The sequence below is a fragment of the Phanerochaete carnosa genome (genome assembly GCF_000300595.1).
Source record: "Phanerochaete carnosa HHB-10118-sp unplaced genomic scaffold PHACAscaffold_10, whole genome shotgun sequence".
NCBI lineage: Eukaryota > Fungi > Basidiomycota > Agaricomycetes > Polyporales > Phanerochaetaceae > Phanerochaete > Phanerochaete carnosa.
The window spans coordinates 2,194,493-2,214,594 of NW_006767637.1; the positions used below are offsets into that span (position 1 = coordinate 2,194,493).

A 20,102-nucleotide genomic window follows, 5' to 3' on the forward strand; every position below is an offset into this window, starting at 1 on the left:
TGCCAGGCAGCACTGTACTGCGAGGGTAAGACCTACAAAGGTATCCGTGGGGCTTGTAAGAAGCTTGCGGTTCCGCCTTTAGAAGGTTGGCATGTCCTATCATTGACCTCGTTGTTGAGAAGTGGGCCGATAACCTATGCGAGTGTTAGCCTGGCACTTTGGGGGTGACACAACATACTCTCGTGCTAGGACTTCAAGAGCTGGCCTAGAGAAGACTGCTGCATGGGTGCGGACCTCTGATAGCCTTTTTTTAGAGTCAATCTGCCTTAGTATTGCATGTGGTACTGTTATCGCTCAATGAGGTTGAACTAATATTAATATTGTTCCTCTTGAATGAAGTATGGGCTCACGACATTCCTGCATACCGCACTCTTGCAGGCAGGCTGCCAGTGCCCACAGTAGACTATATGTAGAGGAGCAGTCAATAAATACACATTATATTATATTTTTAATGCTTGCCTTCAGACTGTGCTCAATACAAGTTAGAATCATGACTACCATTACTCCCAGTAAGTCTCAGGGCATAGGCGCTTGATACAGTGCACCGGGCTTGGGGGTTCAAAGAGGCTGCCCGAGGACGATGCACAGGCGGTGCGATGCACTCTTCAGCCCAATAAAGGTCAAGTCTGTTAGCAAGACTATGAATGTACAACACTAAGACCTTTTACAAACAATAAGAGGAAACTGTATGTTTACTGTGTATAAACATTTACACCAAGTTTACATGACTTCATTTACACACACGGAAACGGTAAACAGTAATAAACGTTTATACACAGTAAACAAACAAAACAGTTGGAGCCTTACTTATCAGTACTTATTACTTAATAACCTATGTCTTCGGCCCTTGACATTTTGGTCTTCAGACTCGCAATACCAAGCTTCAAAGCTTCAAGACTTGCCAATTTATACACAGTGTGCACCATTACTACGATAACCATTGAGGATACTCTCCCTGTCCCTGCACTACGGCTATTGCTAGCTCCCGGATTAGGCCAATGATACCGGCGATGTGTTGCTCTGGCTAGCTTGCTGGTGCAGCTCGAGACGTTTTTCTGCATCAGGCGTCATGACTCATGAGGACTGCGCGCGTGCCGACTTCCGAGCCCTCGAGCCACGGCGCGGTGCATATCGCGTTCACGGGCGGCGGGCGCTCTCCGAACTGCCTATTAATTAAGTTGCTGAGGCAAGCGCCCGAACCAGACTTGCGAGATACCCACCACGAGAGATGAGTACTTGAGTCGTGACCACTCCCACTTCTGTACCCACCGACTTGCGGTCGAAGAACAAATCCAAGCGCGGCTACCTTGATCCATGGGTGAGAGCCTTTATATCCAATGCGAATTTGCTGGTACGTGCTGCCGCTATGTGCATGCTGGCACCGTGCTCGATGCTCTTCTAGAACCGAGAAATCGCGGCAGAAACAGTTCGACGGCGGGAGGCAGGCCAGAAGCAGTTCATGGACGTCACCATCCCCGGCGACTACGCGTGCGCACCTTGCATTCACGCATTTGAGCTTGATACAGAGGTTGAGGAAGCGTTCCTGAGCTGGACGCGTAAAGTGTACCGATTCCGGGACGAACAGAAAATACCCAAGTCGTCCTAAATCCGCTTCGCCACCAGGGGCCTGCGCCTCGTGTCGCGCATTAGCCAGCTCGAGATTGAGTATGCTGTCAGCGAGGGTCTTGACAAAGATCGCCATGGTTCTTCGTTTCCAGTGATCGCCATCTGGCGTCCGTACAACTGCGCAAGCTTTTACAGGCGACCGTTGCAGACGCAGGTTGAGAGGGTGAGCCAAGTTCTGCTGGGTCGTCAGCCGAGATGGTTCGCCGATGGCATGATGCACGGTCCGTATGGCGTGCCGCTGGGACCTGTAAGCATCAGCGATGCAGTACCAGCTCCGCGTTTTTGATACTGGCAACGGTTTCCGTAGCTCACCGGTGTTGTGGAAGTGATGTACGCGGTACTTGCATCTGCGCTGCAGCCCAAGATACAAAGGCCGATATTCTGTACGGGCGCGTATCCTTGTACAATACGTCCAGTGACTCGCCCTGGATGCTAACAAGCTCTCTCTCCCTCTGATTGGGACTCTTGGTCAGCGGCGTTTTTCGTACCCAACCCGCTGCTGAGGTCCTCGGACCTCATGATCGCTGCTGAGCCACGCAGCTGCAACGGAAGCGGGTCAAGACAGAGTGGGCTCCGTTCCATTATTCGCTGTCATCCTGTACATACCGCAGATGTTGAGTCGAGAGCGACCTAACATTGCCCGCCGACACGAGAATCACTCTTAGATTCAGCCGTGCGCCGTCGAAGGCGTCACCTTCGTTGCTAGTCTAAGCCAAACCAAGCGTATCAAGCAGCAATCTCTGCCTTGCGTACGCCCATTCTCCCGACGCCTCAATGCCTGCATTTCCAGGGGTCGCAGGAAGAAGGAATGGCATGGATCCTACAATACGGTGCACGTTCTACATGGCAGAGAGAGACAAAGAATAACGCATAAATAACATAGGTCCGGTTGACCACGATTGAAAAGTCTGAGGAGGAGGGATAGCTGTGGCGGACGACTGTGATATAAGTATAAGCGACTGACTGCGGCGCCAGCTGTAAGGCGCGTATTTGAAAGTCAGCTCTGTCCTAATGATACACTGAATAACGAACTCACAAGAATTACTTCACATAGGGCGGCGGCAGCGGCGCGGTGCTGAATAGCTCCTCCCGTCTCTGGCGCTGCAGCTGCAGCTCGAGCCGCTCACGCTGCCTGCGCCTCTCGCGTTGTTCGACCTCCGGCGCATATGGCCTCCTAGGTGGTGCGGGTCCACCATCATGGAAGCGGGAGCGTCCTAGCTGAGGCAAATCCGGTGACGCGTTGTAGTTGTTGAGGACCACGACCTCGGTCCCGTTGTCGAACCCGGCGTCCGAGCAGCAGCAGCCGCCCCCGGAAGCGTCGGAGTCACCGCCACACAAGTCGCCAAAGTCGTCGGTCACTTCGACGCCGGCGAGGATGCAGCAGATGGCGAGCAGCTGGCCCATGTTCGTTTCGATAGCGGTGGTTCACGTTTGAACGTGACGGCGGGTGATAGGCGGATCCCTCGGGTGGAGCCCAAGCTGCTTAAGAGCATCGCGACAAGATAATATCGATGTGATCCAGACACAAGCACTTGTCAGGATTTCCTGTTGTTGTGCAGACTTCCATATGACATCGCCTTCTGAGGGCCACTACCGCAACTACCAAAGGACAGTATCGCTACACCGCCTCTTGCTATGTCTGAGCGCTACGGAGAACAATACAGCACCGTTCCTCCTATAGGTACTACTTAATGCGTCCTGGTCAGAGTATTAGCAACAGAGTAGAACAGAAATCTGGCTGCACGGCTCATGCGGTTGTCACGTCGTACTTGGTTGCACCGCCACCAACCGCGGCCCGCCTGCACAGGCACCGCCCTGCCTCGTCGGTGGCCACGCGGCTCACGCTGTGATCCACGAGTAACAAAGGCAGCAAAAGGAAGGAAGGAAGGTATAGTAGAGCTTACTAGTGCGCCTTCACGAACCTGTGGAGTGCAAGAAGTAACCCTGAACGAGCGGTGATACCCAAGCGGAGGGGCTGGGTAGTTCGCGCTGCCTCGCCTCCCCACTGTCCGACCACAGGTACCGACATCCAAGTTCGCCTCAAACTTCCCCCACGAGATGCCTCAGAAGCGAACATCGTTGTTCGCTCACCCGCGTGAGGTGACGAGCCTCAGGCCTCAGGTCGATCCACGAGCGCTCGGCCATGCGCCCGGGGTGCAGGCAGCCGCCACCCAAAATGAAAATTGTTGTTACGACGAAATCCCGGAGCTGCCAAAGGAAATAGGTTGCCAAGTGCATTCATGGACGAATGGATGAAAACTCACCGGACCCAAGCTCTGTCCGAAAGCCGCCACTTTGACCTCGCTTTTCGTTGTGGTACCTTGGCGGAGCCTCGCACCAACACTGATTTTGGCTGCACATTCGTCTGACATCGCGCCAACATCATGAGCAGTAAGAGACATCTATCATCTATAGCGCAGACAGTATCCGATAGCGATGCGAAGTCTTTCTAAACACCGTGTTGTATTATACGACTCTAGGGGACGGTAATCACGTCGTGGGCTTAGCAAAAGCTCTACTTTTTGGCTTGAGGAAGCGACTTCCTGTACGCCTCGGAGAGCTCCTTCTGCAAGTTCGGCAGAACAGGCGCGTGAGTCTGCAAAAAGGAGGGGCATTAGCAACCGGGAAGAGCCGCATACAGCGTGAGGGCATACTTTGTATTCCATTGTGAACTCGCCCTTACCCTGCGTCACACCACGGAGCGCGTTGGAGTAGCCAAACATGTCATTGAGTGGCACCTCGGCTGTGATGGTGAACTCGTCCTCGCGGACATCGCTGTTCAAGATCGTGCCGCGGCGGGTGTTAACGCCACCGATGACTGCGCTCTGGAACTCGGATGGCGCGATGACCTCGACGGTCATGATCGGCTCGAGAATAACGGGCTGCGCCTTGAAGTAAATTTCACGGATGGCACCGATGACGGCGAGACGGAACGCAAGCTCGGACGAGTCGACGATGTGGGCGAGACCATCAGTGAGAACAAAGCGAGTGCCAGTAATGGGAGCGCCTGCAAGGGTACCCTTCTCGAGAGCCTCAAAGAAACCCTGCAAACGTGAGATGTCAGCCCGAGGGATTACTAGAAGATTGAGATCCTTGATTGACCTTCTCACATCCTGGAATGTATTGGTGCGGGATGTTGGTACCCATGAGCTGGTTGACGAACGCGACATCCTTGCCAGTTTCCTCGTCCTTCTCCATGGGCTCGATCCAACCGATGACACGAGCGAACTGGCCGGCACCACCGGTCTGCTTCTTGTGTGTGTAGCTGAAGTCTGCGCGCGCTGTTATGGCCTCGCGGTACGCGACACGGGGCTTGCCGGTAGTGCAGTCAACGTTGTATTCGCGGCGCATACGTTCGACATAAATTTCGAGGTGGAGTTCACCCATGCCGCTGATAATCGTCTCCTTGCTCTCGGGATCGATGTGTACACGGAACGTTGGGTCTTCACGCCTGAAGCGGTTGAGAGCGCGAGAGAAGTTAGGCGACTCTTGGCCGACAGGCTTCAAGGCGAGCGAGATGACCGGTTCTGGGACGAACATTGAAGACTGCAAGCCGGTGAGGATCAACGCTGTCGGTGTATATATACGGCGTACATACCATGGTATAGTTAGTCGAACCGTCCGTAAAAGTGTCTCCCGACGCGCACTCGATACCGAAGATGGCACAGATCTCGCCAGGACCGATATGATCAACGTCTTCCATCTCGTTACTGTGCATGCGGACCAGACGCGAGACCTTGATCTTCTTGCCAGTACGAGCGTGGAAAATGAACTGACCCTTGCGGATACTGCCCTGGTAGATGCGCATGTAGGTGAGCTGACCAAAACGGCCTTCCTCCAGCTTGAATGCGAGCACAACAAGTGGAGCAGCAGCGGCAGGAACCAGAGGAATTAGCGGAGCATTAACAGGTAGAGTGGAGTCCCGAGCGGTGACGACGCTCTCGGATGGAGTAGGCATATACGCGCAAACACCGTCGAGCATCGGTTGTACGGCCGTGTTCTTGATTGCTGAGCCCATGAAGACCGGAGAGAACTTGAGACCGCAAGTCGCACGGCGGATGGCTGCGACAAGCTGTTCCGTGTTGGGCTCCTCTTCCATGATGACCATGTCGCCAATCTGCTCGTCGACCTCAGCAAGCTGCTCAATGAGCTCGGCGCGCTTCTTCTTAGCAAGCTCGAGAACCTCTTCCGGGATCTCGTCTTTCTCTATGACAACCTGACTATAGTGAAAGTTAGATCATCAGAGAATAGGGCCACACGAAGAATGCATCATACCCCTTTTCGCCTTCGTGGTAGATGGCCTTCCAGCGAACCAAGTCGACGACACCACGAAGGTCGTCCTCGACACCAATGGGAACCTGAACCGCAGCAGCCGGCATCCTGAGCTTCGTCCGAATCTGGTCAATAACCCTCCAGGGGTTCGCACCAGGGCGATCCATCTTGTTGATGAACGAAATTCGGGGAACGTTGTACCGACGCATTTGACGGTCGACCGTTGTGGTCTGGCTCTGAACACCGGCGACCGCACACAAGACTAGAACGGCACCATCGAGCACACGCAGCGCGCGCTCAACCTCAATGGTAAAATCGACGTGTCCGGGTGTGTCGATGATGTTAACGTGGTAGTTTTCTTTCTTGCCAGTGACCGGTTCCGTGGCTATCCAGTTGCAGTACGTTGCCGCGCTTTGAATAGTGATACCCTTCTCGCGCTCGAGTTCCATGCTGTCCATCTTGGCACCAACATTGTCACGACCACGGACCTAAATGGTAACAGCACGTCGGTTAGTCCCTTTGTTCTCGACCTCAAGCCATGTCTGCCATGCTCCGCGGGTAAGACGGTAGGTAGAAAAAAGAATGGCGTTCTGGATATAGCATGCTGTACGGTCGGTCACAGGCTGGTCTACCCATGGAACGACCTGAGACGCGTCCCAGAAGACACACAGCAACTTAGATCCAAGATGAGACTGAGATGTGTGCTTGTCCAGATGATAGCCAGCACATGCAGGCCGCGCTTACAACGCTTCTACAAAGTGCAAGATCTTAGAATGGGGTGTACGCGCTGGGGTCCCTGGAGGCCGAGGATACTAACAAAAGCACGAGTTACCCCCAGTCAATCTATCACACAGTCTCTGAAGCCGTTTGAGATAGAAGAAAAGCGTGGCGCGTATACATCAGTCCGGCTGAAAAGACGAACCTCGTGTATTTCCCCAATACGCCCAGTATAATAAAGGACACGTTCCGTCAACGTCGTCTTTCCAGAGTCAATGTGCGCCGAGATACCGATATTCCGTTGGTACCTCAAGCGGGTCTTGTCCTCGTCAGTGAGCTCGAAGACTTGCGGAGCAGCTTCCGCTTCAACAGACTTGCGTTTCGTGGCTGCAGCGGCAGAAGCATGCCTCTTAAAGGCGGAGACAGAGAGAGACGGTGGTGAGGGTAATAGCCGCGAGCCTGAGGCCCGCAGGCAGGAATGGAGCGAGAACATCCCCCGCCGCCGTTGTGGTCGTCGACGAAGAGCGATGTGTGAGCGCCTGCCGAAATTTAGGGTCAAAGCACGTGATTTCAAGTCAAAGGACCCCGAGTCCCCGACGTTTCCGAGTTAAACATCAGGGACGCATCAGTGATGCGCCCACAGTATTCGCCTCCTCACGAAGTGTCGCAATAAGAGGAAGTTTAGATAGTCTACAAGTACGAGTACTAAGGTAGACGATATAAGCTTCGTAGTCCAAGTGTTCTGAGAAAACTAGATGACGCCAAAACCATAAAGTTAGACTGGCAGAACGGCAGTGTCCAAAGCGTACCACGGTATACCGACGGATATGACTAAGAGGACCATAGTTGACTAAAAATTACCACAGAGCCAAGAGAACCGGAACCAAAGACTATCTACTAACTAACCGTATTCAAGAGTCAGAGCCGGACTGCTGGCACGGCGCGTTCGAGGGACAGTTGGCCTGCCCGGTGTTCCGCAGTGTACCATCCTATATTCGCCACAAAATCCGCATTGAGCTCTCCAACTAATAGGCTACACGAAACTATGACTTACAATATTCCAAAGGCAGGCGCCGTTAGGGTAGGCACACTGGTAATCAGTGAACTGGTTGATCAAGTCACCGGTGTCACCGTTGTTGTCGGTGGGACAAGAACAGCTTGTGTCGGTGCTGCAAGGAGCGTTGGTAGGGCAGTTAGTTTGGTCGGTGTTTTGCAGGGCACCGGTCTGCGAGACGCCATGAGCTATCGCCGTCTTTCGGACACAGTAGGTGGCACATACATTGTCGTTCCAGGTGCAAGCGCCCCCCGCGTACGCGCACTGGTAGCCGGAGAAGAAGTTGATGAGTACCCCGGAATCACCGTTCAGATCAGCGGGGCACTGGCAGTCGCCTCCAGGGAGGGTCCGGCGACCGAAAGAATTGTCTCTGGGAGAGGTGGAGCGAGCCTGCCAGGGACTGGCATCGGCAGAGATGGCCAGGATAGCAAACAGGGCGATGGCGGCGACACTAGCGAACATGGTCGATAAAGGGAAGGGATTGCTGGTAATAACAAAGGTACGTGGGCAGGTATGGCGAGAAAAAGGCTGTAGCAAGCTGTGAGGGTACACGCCGAGGTGCTACTCTCGATCTGAGTCCTTATAAACCACTCAGTTGGTTCATCGTTAATGAAAAAAAATACGATACCGAAGCGCATAAAGCCAACGCTGAACGACGTGCCAAGGCGGAACATTCAGTCACTCAGGCACGGATGGATGACCGTTCGCCAGGTTTGTTCTCCTGAAGAATACAGTATTGGCTCGTTGATGGCTCGGAAGAACCGAGAATGAAACGACTGTAGTAATGAGACAGTCTCTGTTGCGGACCGCGCTGAACACAACTGGTAGAAACAGGCACCAGCCAGGAACCTGTTTGAGGCTGACAGTAGCCAGTACTGAGCAGCCTGGCCTTCGCGGCTGGACCGTGGTCCAGAATCGATGAGTGCGACGAGCGCGCCGTTCGCTTGGTCGGCGCACCAGATGTTGAACGGAGCGTATTGTTATATGCTTATAAAGACCAGCGAAGTGTGAAAATGATCTTTGCATGCTCCGCGCTGCCTTACTGACAATTGGGACCACAGACGACCTGGGAAGTTCAGACCTTGATCCGCTAAGCGACACATGTCCGTCAGCGGGCGAAGAGACCAAACATGTGCCTGATACAACGCACCAGAACACCATCTGTTCGGCTTTGAACACTGTCTCACGCAATAACTATTTCGTGCCACCATATTAGTGGTAGATCAGTTTTCATAAGCCCCTTGTCGCAGCCTGGAATGCGGGTATCTCAGCTGTCATACCCTTCAAGCGGTGAAAATGAAGGGGAAATCAAGACAAGTATTTCTTGGTGCCTATGCCGAGCGCGGGGGTTCCAGCGCAACCGGAGCCTGATCACAGAAACGTCCAGACCGCAGGTGCCTCGACAACGCCGCTGAGGATTGCTCTCGTCGCCTTATGGGAGGGAAGAGGGAATGAAAGGTGCATATGGGCTGAGAGCGTAGCCTGAGGTTGTGGTATGGGTGGGGCCAGTCCTCCAACATTGTGGCGTGGTCCACTGACAGGCGTCTAATATTATCTTGCTATTTTCGTGTAATCTTGACGTCATCCCACGCGGCCAGCCACCGGATTCGCGAGTGGGACGCGTGCACCCCTACGCACGTCTCTCTCTTACATCCACCTCGTGCGACCGGCTTCAAACATGGACGCTCCAGGCGGCGACGAACGCACTGCAGACTTGACGTGGGGGAACGTCGGCCTTGCGTTCAGCTTCATCGCGTTCAATGCGGTCGTGTCGCGGGTGTTCCAGCTCGGGGTCGGGACGTCTCTCGTGACTGCCGCTGTGCGGTGCGTCGTACAGCTCACGCTCGTGTCACTCGTGCTGCAGAAGGTATTCGAGGCGAAGAATCCATGGGCTGTTGCCGGAATTGCCTGTAAGTATCCGGATATACTAGTTTGGACATTTGTTGATTCCACGCCAATTCTTGACAGTCCTGCTGAACCTAATGGGGACGATTGAAACTGGTGCGTGCTGAAGCTCTACTCTCTTGGGATTGTCCCTGATCATTGTCTATAGTTGTGAACAAGGCGAAGCGGAGGTTTCAACATATGGTGCGCGTTCGTTCAGAACCCAAGACTTGTCGTTCGTGCTCAAACACTTGTTTAGTTCCCTTCAGTGCTTTTCGGCATGCTTTGCTCAACCATTCCCGTCTCCATGATCGGTATTCGCTACGCCATGGCCGTGAATCCGTTCTGGAAGCCAGAGCAGTACAGTGCGTTCGCCCTGCATTCCATCCGAGTACATGACTGACACATGTGTCACTATTCAGTACCTGTCGTCGGAATGCTGTGCGGAGCCACCATCTCAGGAATCGTGGTAGCCTGCAACTACGTCCTAAAGGAGCTCTAGTAAGTCTACGTCTTTCCTTTATGCTAATACAACATTAGACCATCTCAGCGAGAACAAGGACAAGATTGAGACTTACCTTGCATTCGGCGCATCACGGTTTGAAGCTTGCAAGCCCATTGCGACCGACGCCCTACGTCTCGCTTTGACACCTAACGTTAACCAAATGAGGTGCGTACACGAACCCTGCGCCCAGGATGGAACTCTAATGCTCGGGTTTATCAGTGTCCTCGGTATCATCGCGATTCCGGGCATGATGACCGGTGCTATCCTCGGAGGGTCGAGTGTCCAACAGGCCGCGCGCCTCCAGATGGTGATCATGTTCATGATCTCGTCCTGCACCGCGCTCTCTTCAATCGTGACCACCGTGCTCGCTCTCAGCGTCGTCGTCGACGCTGAACATCGTATTCGTACGGATAAGATCGACAACCGTCCTCATGCTGTGTGGCGCGCGCGGAACTGGCTCGTGAGCCGGGTTGCGGAGGGGCTGAAAAGCATGTGGAACAAGGTCGTTGCACCGATCAGGAAGAGGACTAAGTCGGGGGATGAGGGTGAGGAAAGCGAAAGGTTGTTGGGATAAGCACGGAGGGCCTCGTAAATTCAAGTTTGCATGCTGAATAAGTGCTGAATATTTCTGATCTACTGTATATCATCAGTTGCTCTGACCTCTTCTGGTACAATCTGCATATAGTCCAATTATTCAAACTAGGGCAAAATTACACACATTTCTTACTTAAACTGTGTGAAGTTGTCACTCATATGCTTCGGGTGACTCGTTCATGTGCTGTCCTGGTTGTAGTTTCCGCTCGTGCAGTGAATGCGATGCAGGGCTGCTCGAGCTCGAGAATTCCTAATTCAAACCTTTGTTGAAATCCGAGCAGGTTGTACGCATGGGCACTTTGCTCACAGTAAGGGCTCGTGTTGTCTGACAGTATGCTCAAGCTGAGCAAAGATCAGAGAGAGGAGAGTACATGGTCCGAGATGTGAAGATGCGACTGAACTCTTATCGTATTCTGTGCTACAGGGCCAGTATATATACATGAGAGTCAGGACTCCTGATACTGCTATAAGACCTGTGGTACTGCATGTATGTAAGCATGTACAGTGAGCATGAGTAATCAAACGTAAATGTCTATCATATTACTGCAGCATAATCAGGATCATGTGATATATCCCCATTAGTCTGTACAGGGCAATGACATAATCTCCCAGTTCTGACACTCACTCGACTAGTCATTGCCTAAATGTCAGGCCTAGCATTGATCTGAATCACTCAAACTTTGTTGCTTCGAGTGGCTTTGTTAACATATCAGCTATCATTTCTTCTGTGCTGATGTATACAATTTTTACACATTTGTCTTCAATGTATTCGTGGATGAAGTAACACCGGATGTCAATGTATTTGAGTCATCAATCATGAGCAGTATTGACTGTGAGAAAGATTCCTACCAGTGGTGGCGGTGCAGTAGAATAGTAACCTAACTCTTTTTGGAGTGACGTTAGCCAGGCTAACTCAGAGCATGCCTTCGAGAGTGCCATATATTCAGCTTCTGCTGAGGATCTTGCCACTGTCTTCTGCATCCGAGATGCCCATGTGACTGCTCCATCGGCCATCAAGAAAATGAAACCAGTTGTTGATTGCCAGTTATCCTGATTTTTGCTCCAGTCCGCATTAGAATACCCTATCAAACTGAATTGATTTGCACCAGAATACTGGATACAATATGCAATGGTATGATGGAGATGTGATATAAGGTTCTGCATATACTGTGAAAGTTGTGTGACTCTCCAGGCAATGTCAGGTTGTGATCTGATCATAAGGTAAATCAAACTACCAATTATTGCCTGATAAGGGTGATGGAGTGTGTTTGCTGCGGTATATGCTTCCACAGCTTTCTCGAGATGAATGCCTTCTAGCAGTGGTGTGCAGCAAGGTTTTGCATTGTGCATCTGAAACCGTGAAAGGATTTCTTTGGTATACAACTGTTGGTCAATTTTCAGACACCTGTTGTTTCTGTCATAAGTGATCTGCATTCCAAGAAATATAGTAGCGGCTCCAAGATCCTGCATTTGGAATTTGTCTGCAAGAACTTGCTTTACTTGTTCAATCTCGGGTAAACTTGGACTCATAGGAAGTAGGTCGTTGACATAAACAATTTGGTAAACTTCCACTCTGTCATGATGGTAAACATAAATGCCAGCGTCTGAGCACATGTGCTTAAATCCATTGTCAAGTAGTGTTGTGTGTAGCTTCTCCACCTTCTGTCCTACGTTCCAAATTTGATATAGTAGCAGTTACTACTAGAGGTGATATTTCACATAGTAGTAACTTGTTCAGCAGATGGATAAGGCTGCTTTAGGCTTATAAAGGCTGTTCAGCATCTCTCAGCATGTTTGGAACTTCTAAATAATATAGAATATACTATTAAACATATGCTTTATATGGGAGATATAATATGGCATAACGTGCTTGAGTGCTTATTTTTGTTTTATGTCAGAGAACATGCAGAACATGTTTCTAAACATGTTTCTGAATATATTTGCTATGCACAACATATGACATAACACGTTTGGACACTTATTTTTGGTTTATGTCAGAGAACATGCAAAACATATTTTTGAACATATTTGCTATTGACAACATATGTCAGAACTTAAAACTGCATGTGTTATTCACAAAATACTCGCCGGGAGCCGAGTTTTTGCTGATCTAGAATGGACTTAAGTTCTGATCAACTCTATCAGCCCTATCAAATACCACAAAGCTTCCATCTAGCAGTTTGGCCCCTAGCATCAATTTCGCTTTTTGAGGACATTCCTGGCTCAATTCCTCTTTTCCCTTTTATCCCATGACCTTTTAATGTTGTAGGTTTGGTATATATACCTATGTAGAGTGTGTAGATGTGTTCTAGCCCAAATTAAACTGCTACAAAATATAATATACTATTGTTTCTATTATAATTTCGATTTTTTACATGATAGAAGCATCATAAAGCCTCTTGCATAGCTCCTATAGGTTTTGCAACATCATAAATTCATACTAGACATGAATAGAAGTGTATAAGAGAGCTTAGAGCATCTAGAACATGCTGGAACTCTCTACAGAACTTGCGAAGTTTTTCCGAAAAAAAGTGCTCAATCAAAGGTTTTCTTATGCTGGGAGGGTTCGTTTAAGGCCTATAATCAAACACATATAGCTAATTTTCAATTACATAGTTCAGAACCCATCTGATCTAGCAGATTTGACTGTGGGAAACAGGCGCTTTTTTACTGTTTTGACCACAATTTGCCTCCTACAGGATGAACCACTTGGAATTGGACGAGCAAACCATCTGCAATTAATTTCCAGTGTAGAAAAACAATGGAATACCAATTCCTAGGTCCATAGGACATATATTGAGGGTGTGGTGCATTGGTTAACCCGGGAATGGCCTGTTGGTGAGATTCTGAGCACTGTGAAAGCATTAAACTTGCACAGGTGTGTGCCTGGCTTTTACAACACAGGTATGAGATGGGTCACCACTTGGGAGGGTTAATATATGTCAAAATAGCATGTACCTAGCTGTAATTGATGTATATTGCACTTCAAGTCCTGGTGTGCCTGCATCTGTAGTGCTTGAAGGCCAGATTTCGATGTTTTGACATTTGGAGGAGTGTTTCAGTATCTTCTCTATGTGATAAAGTCTTATAAACTTCTATAAATCCTTTCCTAGCATTGGGGCAGTATGTAAAATATTTACAGGAGTTTAGAAGGTGTGTAGAAGGTACAGGATAGTGTACAAGTTTCTATGCCTTTGCATTTTGAGGGTTTTGAGCCCCTGCATGCATTACTACATGTTCTCCATCCATTTAAGCTGCTTCCCCACACTACTATAAGGTATATATATGCATTTAGGATCATTCTCATATCTTCCAAGCACTGTAGAAGATGTGGGAAGCCTTGTTTCTGGTGCTCTTTTGAAGTTTGAACATTATCTGATGGACAGAATGATATGAAGACCATGAAGAATCCTACAAATCTACATATATGCTCTTATAATATATTACTATCTATGCCACTACTTGCCCTGATAGTTCTGCAAGGGGTGAAGCTAGGGGAGGATGTAGAATGGCCTGCAAATTTAAATTCCTGCAGTGGGTACTTATTGCAAATCTGGGAGTGCTACCATATGTATCCAAAAAAGAGCCAGCTCCTGGCAAGTATTTTGTGAATAACACATGCAGTTTTAAGTTCTGAGAAATGTTATGTATGGCAAATATGTTCAAAAACATGTTTTGCATGTTTCCTGATATAAAACGGAAATAAGCGCCCAAACCTGTTATATCATATGTTGTGCATAGTAAATATGTTTGGAAACATGTTTTTTGATATAAAATGAAAATAAGCGCCCAAACAAGTTATGTTGTACTGTGTCTTCCATATAAGGTATATGTTTGGAAACATGTTTTTTGATATAAAATGAAAATAAGCGCCCAAACAAGTTGTGATGTACTGTGTCTTCCATATAAGGTATATGTTTAATAGCATATTTTATGTTATTTAGAGGTTCTAAACATGCGGAAAGATGCCGGACAGCCTTTATAGGCCTAAAGCAGCTTTATCCAACTGCTGAACAAGTTACTACTACGTGAAATATCACCTTTAGTAGTAACTGCTACTATATCAAATTTGGAACTGAGGCCAAAAGGTGGCAGCCGCATCGAGCCTTCATCCCTGCTTGACAACCTGGAGGAAGGTGAGAAGAATGCTGGTTCAAGAAAGCGTTTTCAATAGAGGTCAACATTGAGTTCATCGATCTCAATCTTGGCACTGACCATATGTAATGCTACGGTCAAGGACTGTTATCCTGCTGTGGTGCATGTGATCACATTCATAAATCTCATGGGCACAAAGAAAAAGCTTGGTGTGCCCGACATGCTGGACTTTGCTTTCTTGAATGAGGAAGTGAGAAATGTGTTTCACAAAACAGGGGATATGTATGAATAGCCTTTAGCACTTATTAACTTGAACTGAGACACCACTATAATTTTCCAGAGTCCAGCAAGCATATCTTCTGTATGAACATCTTCTTAAGGCAGGCTATCGACTTCTTCCGTAAGTGCACTTCTGTTTGGTTCACACAGAAATAAAGCTAATTTGTATGAGCAGATTATATCAGCAAGCTTGATGCTAACTGCGGCTGGCTGGCCTTCTGTATGTTCTTGCCTCCATTTTGCTCTAGAGCTATACCATAGTAGAAGAAACCTTTATATATATATAGAAGGAGGAGAATGACAACATCCACTGATTTTGCTGAACAGCCAGCCAATCACAGCAACATTGTCACATCACTATTACGCATTCATCCGACAGCTTTGGCCCTTGGCAACAGTGTCACAGATACTTTCCTGCTCTCTGGGATCCTGTACGCAAGATATAAGAACTTCCTGGAATGCACTGAAGAGTGTCATCACGAAAGTCACCTGTGTTGCCTACAACAGCAAGGTCCTTGGCTTTCTAGCCACAATTAGCCCTTTGCCTCACCTTGCTTTGCTCAGTTCAGCCCTCCTAAACTTTAAACTCACCCTGAAAGCTGATATAGCGTATTTGCCAAATTCCAGCACTGCATACACTACATGCTGTTGTGCCATTTCCCAAAGAGAATAGACACTCTCAGTAGCTGTCCAGCATCGCTACTGGGCAGGCACCCAATGGAGCCCTGCCAACTCCGTTGGTTCTGGTGCATTGAACAGTCAGGAACTCTGTACAGTTTGATTCTTCAAACATAAGCCTATGACTCCCACCTGCTGTAACGGAATACAGCCTGAGCATTATAGCTGTCTCAAGAGCTCTTTTGACTATGAATCATTTCATGGAGTCTTCTGATGGTTGATAATGCATCAAACAAGCAAACAGACAGAAGAGTGTGCAGGTATGCATTATGCAAATGACTCGGAAGCAATCAGAGCACAAGGTATAATAGGTTACATACATTACCGACCCTCTGGCAAGTCAGTAACTGCCAGGAAATAGATCGAGAATGAGCTCTCCTCATGCAGTCTTGAGGTGCCTCCTTGTGAGCTAGTGACAGGCTCCCCTTGCAAATGCAACTCCTCAGCCTCAGCTTCTGCAACAGCAAAGACAATGTTCTTGACTGTGAACAATTTGACTGGTCTCGAGGTTACCGGCTGGCAACAAGCCAGATGCTTGTAATCTGGATGGATTACACTGGTGTAGAGCTGTCAGAGCTCCTGCATAAGATCTCTGTGTTGACCTAGTTGCAAGTTACACTTTCGCAGAAGCCTGCGGTATTCTCTTGGAATTTGGAGAACTGAGCTGTACTCTGAATGTGTGGCCACATGGGTTGCTAGCTCTGTACTGAACCAGGCCTGCAGACAAGAGCAGCAGAACGTGTGTCCACATGTAAGGCTGCAGGTAAGTGCAACAGTTAGTTGGTTTTAGTGCTGCAGACAGCGGTAAACTTACGAGTACAGTTGCAACATAGTCTCATAGCACAGAGCACAGGATAAGTTGCTTTTCAACACACTAAGCAACCACTGTGAAGTAGAAATGAACTGTGATTCATTTGTTTCCCGTAATAGGTAAGCATATATCTCATTTGACACCTTTGCCCTCATACACACCTTGTTCTTGTACCACCACCATCTTGCTTAGACGCTCACACATCTGAGTTGACTCACTCACTTTCCCTCGCTGCCTGCTAAGTTTTTCCCTTCTCCTTCATCTCTGCTAATTTACTCCCTTGATAGGTGTCATCGGTAGACCAGTTTGACACTGGTCACACCGATCATGGCACCTTGCCACTATCTAGGGCTGAGGGTGGGCCGTGAAGTATCAGGCCTCGACACTGAGCCTTCCTCAGCTCTTCCAACACTCGTTCCCCTATACGAGCAGTTCTGGCACTGTGGTGTGTGGCCACAGGATGGCAAAACCCTTGTCAGGGAGATGCCATACAACAACTACCCTCACTCGCTGCACGAGAGGGAAATTTTAATTGGGGCTCTCTCACAAGAACCCAAGGGTGGGTTGACCTCCACTCATCAAACTCGTGTTTGGCATGCTGTGGGAATCATCTCACGCACATCAGACACAAGGCTCCAGATCCAAGCTCGAAGCACCAAGAGAATTATCCCATGTGCCTTAAGGGTTATGAGCTCTGGTAGGGGTCGGTAGGGACCGTTTCGAGCGCCGACCACTGCCCTTGACGCTGGCTCCTACCGCTTGACGCTCGCTTCCAACGCAGTGCGTGGCTGCCAGTGGCGACTGCATGTGTGCAGAGCGGCGGCCAAGTACAGCATAGTGGCTGTGTGGTCAGCATGCTGCAAAGAGTGACCGCCAGTGGCGACTGCATATTTAGTGGGGAAGCAGCAGAGTAGTTGTGGTCAAACCTCACCAGCGATATGCAGACGCCAGTGGCAACTGCACGTTTGCAGGGAGACATTGAAGTACCTTTGGTCATAACCTTGCAAATTAGTTCAAGGTGTCCAGTGGCGAACATCTATGGGTGAAATTAGTCGAGCAGCATTAGCTAATCTTACGATCTATATGGCCGCCAGTGGCGACCACATATGTGTATCGTTGTTGTTTGTTTGTAGAAAAACAGCACAAACAGCTTTGGTTAACCTAGCGGGCTGCATGTGGCCGCCAGTGGCGACTGCACATTTGCAGGAAAAAATTAAAGTGCCTTTGGTCATAGCCTTCCACACTGCATAAGGTGGCCAGTGGCGACCACATACAGGCGGAACAAGTGATGTAGTATTAGCCAATCTTGCAATCTACACATGCCGGTGGCCTAATCACGGAGACAGCAATCATGCATTCAAATGGCTGGGAGTAGAAATATTTATCTCTTACATGCGAAATCGCCAGCAGCGGACACTCAGCTGGCAGCGAATAAAAGCACGCTTAAATGACTAATGACGAACATCTCGCCATGCGGACAGTAATGTGTGTCGTGCGTTAGCTATGCTTTGAATGGTTGGCTAGTTTGCACATTGCTGACAAATAATCAGCCACTGTCTGCAGATTTGCTCCTGGAGTCCCATAATAGCATTTACTACACCAAGAAACATGACGATTGAATTTATGATTTATACAATATACAATTCACTCCTCGCATTCCATGTGCTCTGTCTTCACTGCGTCCACACTCTCGTCGAGCGCAGCTTGATATGCCGTTGCTTCGGCGATGTCTGGCCTTGCTGCAGCCTCGTTAGACAGCGCTCGCTCAGCCTTCCAGCTAATAGACGGTGACGGAGTGGGGGAGCAGTAGTAGATGGGCGAAGGGGTGAGGCTGATTGTCAGTATCTCTGGAGAGGGAAGAAGCCACCGGTTGTCAGCGTCCTGCACTTCTTCTTCGAGCTCGGCGAGGTACAACGACGCCGCCGGATGATCGTTGTCGTTTGTGTGTTCGATCTCCTGGTCGCATTCGTTCGCGTGCTCGATCTCCTGATTAAAGTCCTGCGCAAACTGGGATCCCATTGGAGGGTCCTCGGGCAAGCTCTCTGGTTCCTCGTAATAACCCCCCAAGGCAGCTCAAACCTGGGCAAATGGCCCACAGAAGCGACGTGATGCCGCCAACGCTGGATGCGAGACGTGGTCTCTGGAAAGAAGTTGACAGCGAAGGAGTATTGTGCTGCTATCATACACACTTACCCATCATGGACACTGAAAGGGTGATATTAGTTAAGACGGCCGCTGATGCTAGCGCGACGTAGTAAACTTGCCTGCGAATTGTGTAAGTGGGGTGATAGGCATCTTGGTGGATGTAGCGGCTGCAAAATTTGAAAGTGGGTGACAGACTTTTATACACTGGATGGCTGATGGCAGATAATAGAATTCAGCATGATTTCACTTGTGGCGAGCGCATTGCGCTCATACAATCGCACTAGAACCAGCATACCTCGTTAGATCAGGGCCACGAGGCTGACATTCGCCCGCTCATTTGTAAGGAGGTGGAATCCGGCGATAGTAATGTTGATGGTGGAACATAGCCGCAAGCGTTCGCGAGCCCAGAATCCACACATGATTTGCCCGCCAGTGGCGACTACATGTCAAACCGGCACACATGCACCGGTAGTAGAGAGATTTTGTACACGCTCTGTGATTGCCGATGTCAGCAGTGCACACATGCTGCGAGACTCAATACATTTCCATGCAGTCGAGGCATTGTGGGCTCCACTAGGGGTGGCGACGGCTGATTAACGCTCGATACCAGTCGCCGCTGATAAACTGCATTAGAGCCAGTTATTGCATCCGCGTTTTGCCCTTTACAGGCTAGCACGGATATCGATCACGGGATTGTAGCATAATTACCATAAGCGAGTGTGTCAGGTGGTTTTGTGGTGCACTACGGTAAGACACCCGCCAGTGGCGACCGCCTTGTGCCCGGGAAACTGATTACCTCTTCCGGACATCTGCACGGGCGTTGAATAAATTGAGTGACGGCAAGTAAGCACCGAGAGAAAGCATACGGCCGCCACTGGTGATCACGCAGCCTGAGGAGCAAGGGATGTTTGTTTGTTGCTGCACGCAGATGGCCGCCAGGGGCGACCCCAGTGAGATAAACGGTAAAAGTTACGGTTGGTGACTAAACATGCAGTCAACGCGGGTAGCCGCCAGTGGCGACTGCAAATCAAGATGTTGTTGGTGCGGATGATGTTTAGGCTGTACGACAAAGTAAATGTCTGCAATATGCGCACCAGAGGACATTGCATTTGGAAATCATAGCGCTTGTAGATCAGACGAGTGCCAGCGGCGACCGCAATGATATGCAGAAGAAGCTCGTCGCTCTGCCCGATGGCCGACTGCCAGTGACCACCATGTACACGCGGGGCGCGCGAACTGTCTACCGATTGAATTATTCAATGATAACAAGATTCTCATTGACCAAGTGGCATATGACTTAAATTTTAAAGGACTTTTCCTTGCGGAGCAAACTCGCGTGCATTGTTATGACATATTACAATTACATTTTCTTATCCATCTGCGACGGATCCCATGTCAGCACCGCGTTCTCAACACTCTCGTCGATTCCAGCTTGATAAATT

At 49.4% G+C, this 20,102-nt stretch overlaps 6 protein-coding genes across 6 annotated transcripts; 1 reads left to right on the plus strand and 5 right to left on the minus strand.

Moving 5' to 3' along the window:
- Positions 1-2,659: 2,659 nt before the first annotated feature.
- PHACADRAFT_187962 (uncharacterized protein) lies at positions 2,660-3,091 on the minus strand. Its single transcript, XM_007400543.1, has one exon. It carries the CDS (start codon positions 3,028-3,030, stop codon positions 2,668-2,670), a length of 363 nt encoding a protein of 120 aa, XP_007400605.1. The 5' UTR covers positions 3,031-3,091; the 3' UTR covers positions 2,660-2,667.
- An 832-nt stretch (positions 3,092-3,923) lies between these two features.
- PHACADRAFT_129443 (uncharacterized protein) lies at positions 3,924-6,681 on the minus strand. The gene is made up of 5 exons (XM_007400544.1): positions 5,902-6,681; positions 5,225-5,846; positions 4,729-5,172; positions 4,281-4,670; positions 3,924-4,222 (listed from the first exon to the last, which is right to left on the minus strand). The coding sequence occupies exons 1-5, from the start codon at positions 6,354-6,356 to the stop codon at positions 4,142-4,144; spliced, it is 1,992 nt and encodes a 663-aa protein (XP_007400606.1). The 5' UTR covers positions 6,357-6,681; the 3' UTR covers positions 3,924-4,141.
- Positions 6,682-7,276: 595 nt separating this feature from the next.
- On the minus strand, positions 7,277-8,131 carry PHACADRAFT_152228 (uncharacterized protein; the record flags this gene model as incomplete). The annotated part of the gene is made up of 3 exons (XM_007400545.1): positions 7,277-7,604; positions 7,670-7,840; positions 7,895-8,131. 3 exons carry the CDS (start codon positions 8,129-8,131, stop codon positions 7,527-7,529), a joined length of 486 nt encoding a protein of 161 aa, XP_007400607.1. The 3' UTR covers positions 7,277-7,526.
- A 1,215-nt stretch (positions 8,132-9,346) lies between these two features.
- Positions 9,347-10,929, plus strand: PHACADRAFT_152231 (uncharacterized protein; the record flags this gene model as incomplete). The annotated part of the gene is made up of 6 exons (XM_007400546.1): positions 9,347-9,579; positions 9,638-9,670; positions 9,723-9,757; positions 9,813-9,918; positions 9,976-10,054; positions 10,104-10,929. Coding segments are annotated over 6 exons (1,015 nt in total), but the record flags the coding sequence as incomplete, so codon positions are not given.
- A 5,096-nt stretch (positions 10,930-16,025) lies between these two features.
- Positions 16,026-16,535, minus strand: PHACADRAFT_166029 (uncharacterized protein; the record flags this gene model as incomplete). Its single annotated transcript, XM_007400547.1, has 3 exons — positions 16,026-16,246; positions 16,307-16,461; positions 16,519-16,535. 3 exons carry the CDS (start codon positions 16,533-16,535, stop codon positions 16,026-16,028), a joined length of 393 nt encoding a protein of 130 aa, XP_007400609.1.
- A 1,624-nt stretch (positions 16,536-18,159) lies between these two features.
- PHACADRAFT_200296 (uncharacterized protein) lies at positions 18,160-18,534 on the minus strand (the record flags this gene model as incomplete). The annotated part of the gene is made up of 1 exon (XM_007400548.1): positions 18,160-18,534. One exon carries the CDS (start codon positions 18,532-18,534, stop codon positions 18,160-18,162), a length of 375 nt encoding a protein of 124 aa, XP_007400610.1.
- Positions 18,535-20,102: the final 1,568 nt, after the last annotated feature.

Bases quoted from the DNA above. Each gene is read 5' to 3' on its own strand.
- PHACADRAFT_187962 (XM_007400543.1), bottom strand. From the start codon at position 3,030: ATGGGCCAGCTGCTCGCCATCTGCTGCATCCTCGCCGGCGTCGAAGTG.
- PHACADRAFT_129443 (XM_007400544.1), bottom strand. From the start codon at position 6,356: ATGGACAGCATGGAACTCGAGCGCGAGAAGGGTATCACTATTCAAAGC. The intron at 5,173-5,224 runs GTATGTACGCCG...ACCGGCTTGCAG, and splicing joins GTTCGACTAACTATACCATG to TCTTCAATGTTCGTCCCAGA. The intron at 4,223-4,280 runs GTATGCCCTCAC...TCCTTTTTGCAG, and splicing joins AGTTCACAATGGAATACAAA to ACTCACGCGCCTGTTCTGCC.